At 40.8% G+C, this 14732-nt stretch overlaps 1 protein-coding gene across 1 annotated transcript; it reads right to left on the bottom strand.

Moving 5' to 3' along the window:
• Window positions 1-1141: 1141 nt before the first annotated feature.
• LOC310957838 (sodium- and chloride-dependent GABA transporter 3-like) lies at window positions 1142-7112 on the bottom strand (the record flags this gene model as incomplete). The annotated part of the gene is made up of 14 exons (XM_083928572.1): window positions 1142-1249; window positions 1396-1566; window positions 1685-1785; window positions 3262-3364; window positions 3468-3605; window positions 3699-3811; window positions 3927-4051; window positions 4208-4311; window positions 5350-5480; window positions 5608-5744; window positions 5894-5993; window positions 6386-6523; window positions 6691-6825; window positions 6956-7112. The coding sequence occupies 14 exons, from the start codon at window positions 7110-7112 to the stop codon at window positions 1142-1144; spliced, it is 1761 nt and encodes a 586-aa protein (XP_083784698.1).
• Between the last annotated feature and the right edge of the window lie 7620 nt (window positions 7113-14732).

Here is a 14732-nt window from a genome sequence, read left to right as displayed (position 1 = left end):
GGATTTATGTTGAGGGGGTTACACATCAGAATAACATCGCCCATTTCTGTCTCTACTACTCATACGTACTTTAACCCCTCGAGACCCACCATAGATATATTTTGATCGGGGGCAGGGAATCTTTAGGGGGTGATAGCAGGTCAAAAGTATGCCACATTGAAGTGCTGTACAACATCTGAAAGCTGGAAACCTAAGGATGCATTGGAGATGCAGCTCAACACTGTGTGTAAAGTAGTTCTAATCATAAATCTGTAATGAACATTTTGATTTGGGTCGGCGTCTATTCAAAATTTGAGCATTAAGAGTGCATAAGGGCTTCGAAAACATTATGAGTTAAGTATATGATGGCCATGTTTTATTATGTCTCATAAGTTGTTTTTCGGGGACACCATTTGTTGAGGTGCTAAATGTAACCGTTTTTAACAATGGTCATAAAATCCCCCCATAAAACCACATTATTCACATGTCTGCTTACATCTGATACACACATGTCTTTCTACATCTCACGCCGACGATGTTCTCCGTATCTAACCTGTACTAACACACGAACATCCTGACACTAACTCTTCTTTTACACTTTATTCTTGTGTTAGGTTAAAATGTTTTTTGTATAATTGCACTGTCGTTATTTGCTGCTCTGTGTGCCCTGAATTGCCCCCCGGGGACAAATAAAGTTTTTTGAATTGAATTTGAATTGAATTGAATTAAGACACCAAGATCTTTAGGAACCACAGAAAAACCCATGCTGTGATTTGGTATCAAACTTCTTGGAGACTTAAATTGGACGGCACAATTCTGTTCTAGCAACTGCTCTGAAGTCTCCTTACACAGTAATAGGTCATTTAATACAGTCAGGTCAAGTTTCAAAAGATGGTCTCACTACAATGAAATGGTTACTATGGGGACTAACATCTTCACATATGAATACTATTGTTCTCATTTCCAGTCAGAACCAAGTCATGAAACTCCGAGACTGTTTAGGGATCACAGTATTAAAAATAAATCCATTTTAGACTAGATTTCAACATTTTTTTATTATTTATATTACTATTATTTATCATACATAGCTAAATTGGTTATAATACGCTTATATACAGAAGGATGGCTGAAACGTCTAGTTAATGTGACGTTGTAGGTCACACTAAGTTGTCACTTCAGGAGTCTTCAGCTCAACAGTCTCTTGCTCCTCTCCCATTTTTCTCCTCTCCCTGGCTGGGTCTTCAGCAGGACGACAAAGGACAGACAAACGCTGGAACACAGGAACAAATAATCTGAGTAAGTTTACACAGAACCAGAATCATTGGAACAACTACAGGAGACCATATTTTACATTCTTAAGACCTGGTGATCGACCATTTCCAATACCAACAGCTGCACTAACAGATGGACACTGACCTCTCTGAAGGTTCCTGGTGTCCAACACATCTGCCCAGCTGCCCACAGTGGCACCATGACAACAGAGGAGAGGGTCATGGTCCATCCCAGTGCATGCGCCCAATCAGGATAAATGTACCAGTCATTGAACTCGATGCGTTTGTAATCAACCAGGTACAGGATGACGGAAATCTAGTTGACGGTAAAAGTGCGGAGACAGTTTTTGTGATACGTAGGCTAAACACAATGTTATGTTATTTAAAGTTAATCAAAGTGAAATCGTTGAAATCCAAAAGTGATTCTGACTCACCAGTGACAGCACAGGAATAAAGTATTTCCAGCACAGTTTGAAGAAAAAACATGGTCTCTGTCCTGTCATGTCCTCAATGATGTTAACTATGCGGTCAGCACCTGATGGAAGGCCAAATTGTTTATTTAGTCAATATTTGTACGTTGCATTATTTCACACTATATCATTATAGTTGAACTAAGGAACCCATTGGTATCAACCATGACATGCTAGCGAGTTTCCCCTTCAGCCATGTTCAATGATAATTCCAGACAGCTTGCGGCAAAAGCCATGCCGTTTCTCTCATGCAGTACAAATATGTTATTTTATGTGCCGATGGATGTAACTTTATCTCTCACAAGCGGCGGTTTGTGTGTAGTGTTGTGATTGGTTCTGGACAGTCTCTCTCTCTCCTTTTTAGTCGTTGTTTTTGTCTCCCTCAACCAACCAAGTCCGAAACCTTGGCGTGCTGATAGACTCAAATCCGACCTTCAACAGCCGTATCAAATCAGTCACCAAATCAGCCTTTTATCATCTTAAGAACAGCTCCAGAATTAAGGGTTTAATGCCTCAAACTGATCAGGAGAAGCTGATTCACGCTTTCATCTCCAAGAGACTCGACTACTGTAACAGTCTTCTGATTGAACTCCCCCAAAAAAGTATCAAACAGCTGCAGCTTCAGTTTTAACCAGAACAAAGAGATCAGATCACATCAGCCCGGTTCTTAAGACCAGACATTGGCTCCCAGTCAGCTACAGAATAGATTTGAGCGTTCTGCTACTGGATCACAAATCACTGAATGGTTTTGGTCCAGAATACATGAATGACATGTTAGCAGAGTATAAACCCAGTAGAGCTCTGAGATCCACAGACTCAGGTCAGATAGTGGAGCACAGAGTTCAAACTGGACATGGTGAAGCAGCATTGAGCTGTGATGCTGCACACAACTGGAACAAACTACCAGCAGATCTGAAATCAGCCCCAACTGAGAGCACTTTTAAATCCAGGTTAAAAACATTTCTCTGTATATGTGCTTATAGCTGAACTCTTTTTAATAACTTTAGACTTTTTTTAATTGTGTTTTTATAGAGACTGCTTGCAATCATTAAACATATATTTGACCTCATCCTGTCCCCTGCACTGTGCAATATGCCTGTACTATGGGCACTTCTGTTTTTGCACATTTGGTCATATTTAATCATATTTATTCACTCCATATTATATTATTACAAACAAACAAAACAAGAACAACTGCACTTTTCCATGTGAATATGTATATATGTCTATTTCTATTTCTTGCTTTTTTAAATTTAACTTTATTGATTTTTTTTGCTATTTTTTTTACCTTATTTTGTAATATTCTGTTGCTGATGTGACAAAAGAATTCCCCCGTCTGCAGGACATTAAAGGTTTTCTGATTCTGATATATTTTATCTCTATTGTTTGAAATTGAGATAAAGAAAATATATGATAAAGCGTTATTTCAGACTTGTTTTTAAAACCCCAACTATGTCCCAGGTCATTTGACCATGAGGGATACCAGAGGGTCACAAACATAAAGACCATGCAAGGGTGAAATAATAAGTAACCTAACTCACCAAAGATCCAGGCCAAAGCCACGCATTCACAAATAGCCATAAAATGGGAACAGAATCTGGTAGCGCCATAGAAGTCAATGAGTTGGAAGATGTAAACTCCTCCCTAAAGCAGGAAGATTTCAATTAAAAAAATGTTTAAGTGAAATATGTTAACTACTTCAAATGTGTTTTTAAAAAGACAGTGTCATGAAAACACATTTGTTCACCTCAGTAACCAAGAGAAGATGTGCAAGGAAGCTGGAGACACAGATGGCGAGGACAAAGATCTGGCGCCTCACTGTCGTACCAAACAACTTTGGAAACAAATCGGTCACTGTGGTGGTAAAACTCTCCACCTGCACAAACTGGGGACCACACAAAATAAAATAAAAACTATTTTACATGTGTCTGATACACATATATTAACTGTCAATAGGTAATGTGAAAAATGTTATTACATGTGTGTCAACAGCCAGGAGAAGGAGCATCAGGAAGAAGCAGACTGCCCAGAACTGTGGCAAAGGCATCAAAGCTGTTGCCTGAGGGTACGCAATGAAGGCCAAACCTGGACCTGTAGAGGGAATGAGGAGAGGCTCTTTCGATTTACCTTTTCATGTTTGAACATTGTATTCGACTTTGGATAATTTACTGAGAACATTGCATGAAAATCTTTGAATATACTCTACCTGACTCGACCACCGTGTCGACACTAACGCCCTGTTTCTGAGCCATGAATCCAAGTACAGAGAAGACGACAAATCCAGCGACAAAGCTGGTGGCACTGTTGAGCAGACAGAGCCAAAAGCAGTCCCTAGAGGTCACAGAGAGACAACAGACCCTTGTCATAAAGAGGACATGAAGATTGTAAATGTCTTAGTGCTATAATGTCTGAAATGTATATGTTATTTGACTTTCTTCCAAAACCACAATGGTATATGTCAAAGTTGTATTTCACACTTATACATACTTGTAACAGTTGTTGTTGTAATCATTATAGCTAGCCATGACATGTAGGCTCCCTCCTATTACACTGTAGGAGAAAAATATTTGAGATCCTGCTTCTACCCAGACCTGTAATGTAGAAAAAAAAAAGGTTTTATGTACGGAAGAAGGAATCCTGATTTAATGTTCAGTGTGATATAATATTTTTAATTCTGAGACACATGATAAATCGAGGCTGCACGGTGGTGTAGTGGTTAGCACTGTCGCCTCACAGCGAGAAGGTCCCAGGTCGCATTCCGGCCTGGGCCTTTCTGTGTGGAGTTTGCATGTTCTCCCTGTGTCTGCGTGGGTTTCCTCCGGGTAATCCAAAGACATGCACGTGTTAGGTTAATTGATTACTCTAAAATTGCCCGTAGGTGTGAGTGGTTGTCTGTCTCTGTTCGTCTCTATGTGCCCTGTGATAGACTGGCGTCCTGTCCAGGGAGGACCCCGCCTCACGCCCGATGTCGGCTGGGATCGGCTCCAGCCCCCCGCGACCCCGACCCCGGGATAAGCGGTTGAAGATGAATGAATGAATGATAAATCGAAGCCCTAATCAAGAGAAGGTCTCCAGGGCGGGTTCAGAATGGCGGACACCATAACGGAAGGATGATGTTGTAAAGACCCTACAACAGAAGGTGGAGGATATCTTCCTTCGTCCCGCTAACTCTGCGTTCCGAACACGAGAACCTTTTTCTACTTGAACACTACTGAGAAAGTCGGCGCAAAGAGTTATTTTTGTACCCTTTTGTTAAGAAAAAACGTAAGACGGATAGCCAACCATCTCCCAGTCAGTGGACCAGCCCCAACACCACTAAGAAGGGAAATCCACTACATTTGGTGTTATTTTGAGCAGTATTAGTGGTTAAAAAGCTGTTTAAACGCCATCACCGTAATGCCCCAAGCTAATCAGTGTTAGCCACGTCCAGCTGTTAGCGACTCTACTGGATTTCTCCGTTATAAGTTCATACACAAAAAAAGTCTCAATTGCCTGTTTGATGCATGTAAGTGCCAAAAAAGACCATGTGCCGGAATTACACTTTAATAAGAAATAAGGTCCAGGTTGAAAATACCATAACTCCCCTTTAAGACCTCAGTAAGCTTCTAAAGATCAAGTAAGCAGGCAACCTCAAGGTGAGCCAGGCGGTTCAAGTCTGGATACAGGTAGAAGTAGATCCCTTCCCAAGCTCCAGGTAAGGTCATTCCCCTGATGAGCAGGATCAGGAGCATCACATATGGGAAAGTGGCCGTGAAGTATGCTACCTTTAAACAAACAAAACCAGAATCAATGGAGGATATGAATGAAATTAGTAAAAAATAGTTAAATGAGATGCATAATGATGGCCTCTGTACTATGAGTAAAAATATCGGATGATATATTTCCACTGACCTTTCCAGAAGATTTGACACCTTTCCAAATACTGAAGTAGCAGAACAGCCAGCAGGCCATTAGACACAAGACCAGCTCCCATCTGACACTGCCCAGATTCTCAATGCCTCCAGACATGCCCAGCAACCGCCGTCTGAGGAGAGGGGAGGTTTAAGAGGCATACATACAAATGTATATACATTTGCCTGGTTGATATCTGCATGTGTTGTAAAGGTTATGGTGCCAGTGGATCAAAGTAAGGTCAGGGAGGCATTGACTGAAATAAATGGTATTTAGACTTACTCCCAGAATTCAGTAGCAGCAGAGGTGTTTCTCAGCATTGTCTGATTTGCAGTCAGATTTGATGAGGGAGACTCCGAAATGTCAAGACCCACGCAGTTTGCTGTTTTCAAGAACAAACAAAGGATCATTTAGTCAATCACTCTCACACACACAGGAGGTGTTTGCAGTTACACTGTGAATCTCCCATAAATAAAATGCACCCTGGTAAAGATTAAAGGACAGTTGAGAGAGTGCATGACATGTATGAATTTATAGAAAATAGTGAAGAAATTACAGATGAAGTGAAAGTTGTTGTAACTAATTGTAGGTTCGGAAAAGTGAGCAGTTACTGCGAACAGCTTTTGTCTAAATATGGTTTCAGTAAATAAAAACTGTACTGGAAAACTGTTCTTGCAGATGTTAAACAATATGTTCTCCAAAAATGCCATCCCTCCTTTTTCAACCATTAGAAAATAAATGAAAGTAAACTAAACTCCATGGTCTGAACCTTACCTGTGTTCCAGGTGTTGTCACAGGTGGCCCAGGGGACCTGGGACCTAAACGAGAACACCAGGTAGAAGAGAGCCCAGACTTGGAGTATAATGTAGCTGAAGTCGTAAAGTTTCATCACCAAATATCCATATCCGATTCCTAGAATACCAAAAAGGAAATATTGTCTTTTCTTAGACTTATACCTTTTTTAGTGTGGTTCTAGTTTTGATACTTATTTAAAAACCATTTTCAGAGCTTGACAAAAAAAAAAAAAGTCAATCGATGACATTGTCATGCATCTTTTACCTCGGCACAAATCAACTCACCTTTTGCCAGTGGACACAATTGACTCCAACAGGTGATGAATCCTTCCTGGGTGTACTGACCAATTGAAGTCTCCAGTAGGAACATAGGTATCCCACACACCACAGCTATTAGACCATATGGCACCAGAAAGGCACCTATGGGAGTATAAAACACACCAGTGGCAATGGAAAATGAATTATCGAAATATCTTTTCACTCATCAGTCATCAATATTAATGGCATTTCATCGCACTACACCTGGAATAAAACAGTTTGTGTAATTCACCTCCACCGTTCTTGTAGCAGAGGTAAGGAAATCTCCACACGTTGCCCAGGCCGACCACATTTCCTGCAATAACCAGAATATATTCTATTTTACGGGGCCACTGTCCTCTGTCTCCGGCCCTCATCTGATTTTCTGTGTTTCTTCTTTGCCTGCTCATCTCAAGAATAAGAACGTCCTCCGTTGTATGCTTCCGTTGTTTAATTAAACAGTAGCCTACTTCTAAGTGATATATTCATATGTCTTTTTTTGCTTGACCACACCCCTGTCTTAAATATATGAATCATATTGACACAAAACCGGTCTGGTGTAGAAAAAGAAAGAAGACTCGCACTGATAATTGCTGCTCAAATATATCGTAAATTGCTGTACAAAGGTTTGGAATCGAAATCAAAAGGTGAAGGGGCAAACAGTTGTAATTATTCTAATAATTATTCTAATTATTATCAGGCTGCTCCAATAAGTCTGTTAAGAGTCTGCAGTTGGTCCAAAATGCTGCAGCTCGTGTACTAACTAAATCAAATAGAAGAGAACATATTTCTCCTGTATTAGCGTCTTTGCACTGGCTACCCGTAAAATCCTTCTCCTTACCTGCAAAGCTCTTATCGGTCAGGCTCCGTCGTATCTTAAAGAGCTCATAGTACCGTATTACCCGACTAGATCGCTGCGCTCTGAGCATAGACGGATTGTCATGACTACAGGCCCTGGACACAAACTCACCAAGGCCCCCGGCCAACACATGCAAACAGTGCACATGCACGCAAAGACCCTGTGACGCCAGCCAATGTAATAATGTCAGCAAACGTAATAAAGCACTAATAATACTGACCATGCGTGCAAGATCCAGCTGCTGACCAACAACAATATTGCTAAAGCACGAAGAAAAGAGCACAGTACCATTATACCGTTTGTTTTTGTGAAACAATAATAACTTTGAATATTATCACAATTAAGTTCAGTCTGTGATGTAAATAACAAAATGCAAACAATAAAGGCTTCTAACCATCTTTCTAAAAGTGTCTAGTTTTTAATTGAGAATCGTTTTTATATAAATTACACAAAAGGAAAAGAAAATATAAGATGTTTTACACATTTCATCACTTCACTTCGGTTTCATTGTTACATTTTTCGTGCGGTTTACTGCTTTCATTGTCTCTCTTGTCTCCAGCTGTGCCTCTTTGTGAACAGTTCGGTGCTGAAATACTGTGACTCTGTGGAGCAGGGAAAGCCGAGGAAGACTGTCTGCATCCTGAGCACCTTGCCCGCTGGTGTGGGCACCTTTAGTGGGGCGAAGGCAACACCAAAAACTGTGATGTGCTATAACAACACCAAGTACGGCGAGGACGTCCCGGACAAGATGGGAAGGCGTAGGCTACTCTGTCAAAGGCGGCCGGCCAGTGGTAGTCTTTTATAACATCTTCCTCGACCTGGCTGGGATAAATGCACCAGCAGCAGGAGAGCCCGGGGAAAGCAGCCGCGGCAGTCGGCACAAAATGGGCAGCAGCGGAAGCAACCACCACAGCAGCAGCAGCAGCAGCAGACACGGACACTGAGGCAGTGAAAAAAAAATATGCACCAAAATTGGCTACAGTGGGAGACATAGGATGGAAACCATGTGAGGCTCAGTGGACGATGTCGTCTTTTGTTCAGTTAAAAATAACCAGGCAAATTTTTCTTTGGGATTAACAGATTCTTGGTTCTTGGTCTAAAGATGCATGCACGTTGCTTTGCAACTCTGGGTTTGGTGAGGTTTCTTTAATAATGAAAAGCTTAATAATAGTCTGTTTAAAGCATCTAAATCTGTGTTTGTTAGGTACAAAGGACAGAGGGCCAACAATATGTGGAATCAGCTAAAATTGTGTATTTTTCACAGTCGTGCCTAGCATAGCATGATAGGTACCACTGGATTCTTTTGGTCGTCTAGTTTCATATATACCAATATGTTCACTCTAAAACAAAGCCTGCTACAAAGCCAGTAATGTTGGATGAGAACGTTTCTTACTCTCCTCACTCAGTCTCAGGGTTAGCCTTTTTGGAGAGTGTTGTGACAGGAAGCTCCACTGCCAGTTACCGACTACAATAGGCGATGCCCTACCCTGCCTAAAGGATATTTACAAAAGGTGCTGCAAGAATAAAGCTTAGAGAATCAATAAAGATCTAACAGATAACAGATTCACTTCATCTCTTACTGGGGTGTCCGATCAGATTGTGCCATTTCGCAGCCTTTTCTCCCTGTTGAGGTCGGGAAGAAGGTATCGGATACACCAGGTCGGCACTGAGAGGCTCAGGAAAAGCCTGCTCCCTCAAGCCACTAGGATTCTCTGCTTAAAGCGTACTGATTTTTTTTATTATTGCTATTGTTTTTGATGTATCATACATTGATTACAATAGGCGTACACACAGTATGATAGCTGAAATGGGTAGTTCATTTGACTTTGCGGGGCACAGCTGGATCTTCAGCAGGGTGACAAAGGACAGACAAAGACAGAGTGACAAATACATTTTCAACCACCAACCATCAATATTAACATCCGTTCAGTATGATACACACAGAATAGCGCAACTCCACTAAAAAAGGTTCGTATGATTCACCCACACCGTTCTTGTAACAGAGGTAAGGAAATCTCCACATGTTGCCCAGGCCATATATTCTCTCTCTATGTCTTGAGCTTTTCTCTGATTTTCCCTTTTCCTTATGTCTGCGTTCATTTTAAGATCAAGCACTTTATCAGTAGTGCGAGGAATCTGCTGCTTTTTCATTCATCTTCAACCGCTTGTCCCTGTCGGGGTCGCGGGGCGCTGGAGCCGATCCCAGCTGACATCGGGCGTGAGGCGGGGTACACCCTGGACAGGACGCCAGTCTATCACAGGACACATAGAGATGAACAGAGACAGACAATCATTCACACCTACGGGCAATTTTAGAGTCACCAATGAATCTAACACCTGCACGTCTTTGGATTGTGGGAGGAAACCGGAGAACCCGGAGAAAACCCACGCAGACACGGGGACAACATGCAAACTCCACACAGAAAGGCCCAGGCTGGGATTTTGAACCAGGGACCTTCTCGCTGTGAGGCGACAGTGCTAACCACCACACCACCGTGTAGTCCTCTGCTGCTTTTTATTTATTTTAATTTTTTTTACATCTTGCTCTAAAAATCTTTAATGTCCTTTTCAGGAGGATGAGCCAGAAATACCAGTTTACAAAGTCAAGTCAAGTCAGTTTTATTGTCAATACTTCACATGTGTTATACATACAAATGAATCGAAATTACGTTCCCCGCTATCCCATGTGTAGACATACATCCAGACAAGACAGAACATGACACCACCAGGGTAGACAGGACATGACAACAGTAAAGTGCAAAGACATACAATAAGGTGCAGAGAGCTTAAGGCTTAAGTGCCAGTTCTCTTATATGTAAGTGTTGCATTTGCATGCACAAATAACGTCTTTGTTCCGATGACTTACCAGATGTTTCACAGACAGTTAAAATGATTCATGATCAGTGTCCCTTCTGTCTGTGACGGGCTTCATTTTTTATTTTAGAATCCTACAAAAATTAATGTTTAGCTCCATTCAGAGGGTTATGACATGCAAGCACACTTCCTCATCTTCAAGCAGAGAAGAATACATTGTGCTTCTTAATCATTCTGTGTTGTGGCCTTTTGTCTTAAATGACATACACCGGGAGAAGTCTGTGAGGTTTACTTTATGAATCTAGTGCAATTTGAATAATGCGGCCTAGTTTGCTCTGTCCTACAGACATACATTTGGACTAAATGTCTTTGTCCTTGTGTGTCACACCAGCGTTCTTGTATCTTTTGACCCATTCAATACAAAGCATCATTTGCATCGCCGCAAAACATTTTGCAAACTATGCTTCTGTGTAAATTTAAATACATTTGCATGCACTTTTATACTGTTTCAGGCATTTTGTAAGTAAGATTATTATTGTGAAGTAATACAAGACAGCCTTCTGCTTCATACTGCTCATAAACAGTGTCACCGATTTTATCTGTATTTTATTTATTTAAAGAAAATTACATTTCTTTTATTTTATGTTTTCAACTGCACCCATAACCCCCTGGCTTTTGTTAGTGAAGTAAAGTGACTTGTACAGACTGTATTTTACACATTGAATGCTTAAATGTTGTTTTTGTCTAAACACATAAAACATTGTGGAAATAAAATGGTGATTTCTGAATTTGTAAGCAATAATTAGAAGCTTGAAGGCAATGGGCGGCAGTAGCTCAGTCCATAGGTGACTTGGCTGTGATTCGGAGGGTTGCTGGTTCGAGTCCCTGTGTGGATCATGAATGGAGCGTGGACTGGTGGCTGGATAGGTGCCAGTTCATCTCCTGGACACTGCCGAGGTGCTGTTGAGCAAGGCACCGAACACCCAACTGCTTGTGGAGCCCCCTCGCTCCAACATCTCTCCATTAATTGCTTGTATATAGGTCCTGTCTGTGCATGTGTGTATTTCGTGCCTGTGTGTGTAACATGAAAATGAATAATAGAGTGAAAATTGAATTTCCCCATTGCGGGACAAATAAAGGAATTCTTCTTCTTCTTCTAAATGTAGGTTAATGTAATGTTATACATCCATGCCAGTGGTCTAACAAATTAACAATGAAAGTAAACCTATGCGCAAGACTATAATAACCAAGCCGTCAATGAATAGACTTAGTTTGACGCTGAGCCCTTTGGCACACAGTTAGGGTGGGGTGGAGGGTCTCCTATATACCTCAGTGGTATAAGTGAACACTCAGCCTGCTTTCTAAAGCAGCATCAGAATGTATCACACTGTGTAAACAAAAAGGTCAAAAGAATGCAAAACCAGCTCGTGTTACTGAATAACCCTCAAATTCCCGTATATGATGAACAGTACAGACAATGTGGTCTTTGGGGACCTGTTGCTCAAGGACAACCAGACTGCCCTGTTAGCTCACACAGAGGAGCCACACCCTTTTGCTCCCAGCCCAACTGGTATTTGGATTAGCTAAGCACTCCATGGTGAAAAAGGATATCTCTAACTGTTTCAGGGAGTGGCCAGAAAATGTGTTCAGCTACTCGAGGTGGTGTGCTGTGGCTTTTTGCTCCATTATGGCATCTGTTGAATGAGGTCACACACGATGCATTTTTATTTAGGGGCAGGTCTCACAGCTGCGGCTCCCTCTCTTAAAGGCAGCTGAGTCACGAGCTACTGTAATGTCCTCTTTTGGGTGGAACAATGGCACCGGTTTTAGAATGATTCCCTCACATTTTCCTAAAAGCAGCTCACATAAAACACGTCTTCCACCATGTATGACATACTCCGTCTGTGTTTCACTGAAGCTTTATCACACTTTTATTCAGCGAAACATTCAAATCTAAGAAGCGTTTTTTTTATGGCTTTACTTCAAATGGAAAAACATGTGTTTCATTCCACAGATCTTCAGCATAACTAATGGTCTTCTAGAAAACTACAGACTGTATATGACAAAGCTTGTCCGCACGTCATGCTTCATGTATTGATGGAACTGCAAACGGGCCTATGGGGTCAGAGGCTACAGGTTAAAAAGCATGATAAACGATTACAAGCACATTTTCCACATTTTGCCCCATAACAGATTCACTTTCTTAAATTCTATTTTACTCTCAGGGTTGTAATTGTCTGTTACAAAAGAGAAAAATACAATATTGCATCATGGCAATCTTCTTTTGTATATTACGTCCGCACAAATGTGATTATTAAGCACCTTGTTCATAATATCTGATTTATGATTTAGACTTTTACCTCACCATACGCTTTTTTAAGAGCTGCTTTTCAGATTATACAACATAATGTGAGATAAAGCAACACAATGGTATGAAAGTTTGTTAAAACAGTTCTAACTTGAACATCTGCATCTTTAAAATGATTCTTACACATTAATGCAACAATCATAAGTCAGTATTATGTTATACAGAAATATATCTCTGGCAGGGATCATTCAACCAGTGTAAGGAGTGCTTTTACTGTTTATTTTTTATTCTATTTTATTATTTTATATCCTTTGAAATGAAGGGTAGAAGTATAAAATTACTGTAGCAACAAATATCTTATATTAGGTAAGTAGACTACAGTATTAAATGTGTATTAATTAATGTATTAAATGTGCTTTTCCATCACTGTCCAACTTAATAAATAAACAAGTAAATGTGAGTAAACCCTCAATGTAAATCATTGTGCCTCACTTGATATTTCCTGTTTTTAGAGGCTCATAGGTATTTTGTTGGTGATCACTGATCATTGACAGTGGTGGAAGAAGTACTCAAATGGAAAAGTAGCAACACCACAGTGTAGGAATACTCTAGAATGAATGAATTCATGATTTCACAAAAGTCTGAGCATCAAATTATAGTTAAAATACCAAAAAAAGTAAAAGTAGGTCCATCCACAGTACTGATTATGCAGAATCATGACTCATACACTGGGAATACTCCATCGTGTGTACAAACATCACTTTAATATTGAAGCTGATAAAGGTGAGGCTTATTTTACAGCGTCATCTATAATGACATATCCAGATTTATGTCAAATATCTGAATCTACATCATAACTAAACTTTACTTTCTGTACATTCAAATTTGAGTCTTTTCTAATATATGTTTAGTCTGTATAATATGTGTTATTTGTATATCTGGAGTTTTGTAGCAAAAACACCCCCCCCCCAGGGAATATTAAAGTATTTCTGATTCTAAAGCTTTAAAATAATTACAGTAAAATATTTGCCTCTCAAATGTGGTGTATTGGATGAGCAAGAAACATTGAGGTAGTACAAGTAGTAAGGTAGGCAACTTTATTTGTAACGCACTTTTCATACACAAGGCAGACTCAAAGTGCTTCACAGCACAGCATGTCATGAATTCAAATGCATTACAGAAAGACAAAGAGAATAAAAACATGGACAACAAAAAAAACAGTGCGGACGTTAAAAGTGCAAAGATTTAGCAGAAAGCTGAGGTGAACATAAAAGTGTTCAGTCTAGTTTTAAAAGTGGTCAGAGTGGGTGAAAGTCTCACATCTTCAGGAAGTTTATTCCAGCTGTTTGTTGCATAAGGACTGAAAGATGCTTTCCCTTGATTTGAGTTTAACAGATTGGCCTCAGAGGATCTTAGGGCGCACTCACACTGTCCTTCTGTCCCGGGCCAAAACGGGTTTTTCAGCTAAAGCCTAGTACCTTTAAGCAGTGTGAGTGCACCCGCTCCGCGCACAACTGCGGCCAGCGGACCGTGGACGGAGTGAAACTTGAAAGAGGTGGACATAGAAGGCTTATGTAGTGGGAGCATATCGGTGATATACCTCAGCCCTAGACCATGTAGTGATTTATACGTGAGCAGGAGGATTTTGAAATCACTTCTCTGACGTAGGAAGCCAGTGTAATGATTTAAGAATTGGTGTAATGTGCTCACATGTTCTGGTCTTTGTTAAAACTCTAGCAGCAGCGCCCTGAACAAGCTGCACCTGCCTGACAGTTGTTTTGGGAAGACCTGCAGGGAGACCATTACAGTAGTGTAGCCTACTGGTTATAAAGGCATGGACAAGGTAGTAAGTACAAGGTGCCTCAAGATATTATGCTTACTTCAGAGTATGTGAGTAAATGTAATCAGGCACTTTCCACCACTGATGGAGGATTTCAGTACAACAATCCTTGAGTGAGGAGGGGAGCGCCGAGCTGACGTCATTGTGATCCACATCCACAGCAGCAGGAGGGGCGAGGTGGCCAGCCGCTGATCCACCGGTATCATGGC

Source organism: Echiichthys vipera (assembly GCF_963691815.1).
Source record: "Echiichthys vipera genome assembly, chromosome: 15".
In the NCBI taxonomy this organism is placed as follows: domain Eukaryota; kingdom Metazoa; phylum Chordata; class Actinopteri; order Perciformes; family Trachinidae; genus Echiichthys; species Echiichthys vipera.
Note: the sequence above shows the minus strand (reverse complement) of the source record. Positions and strands in the feature narration are given on the sequence as shown.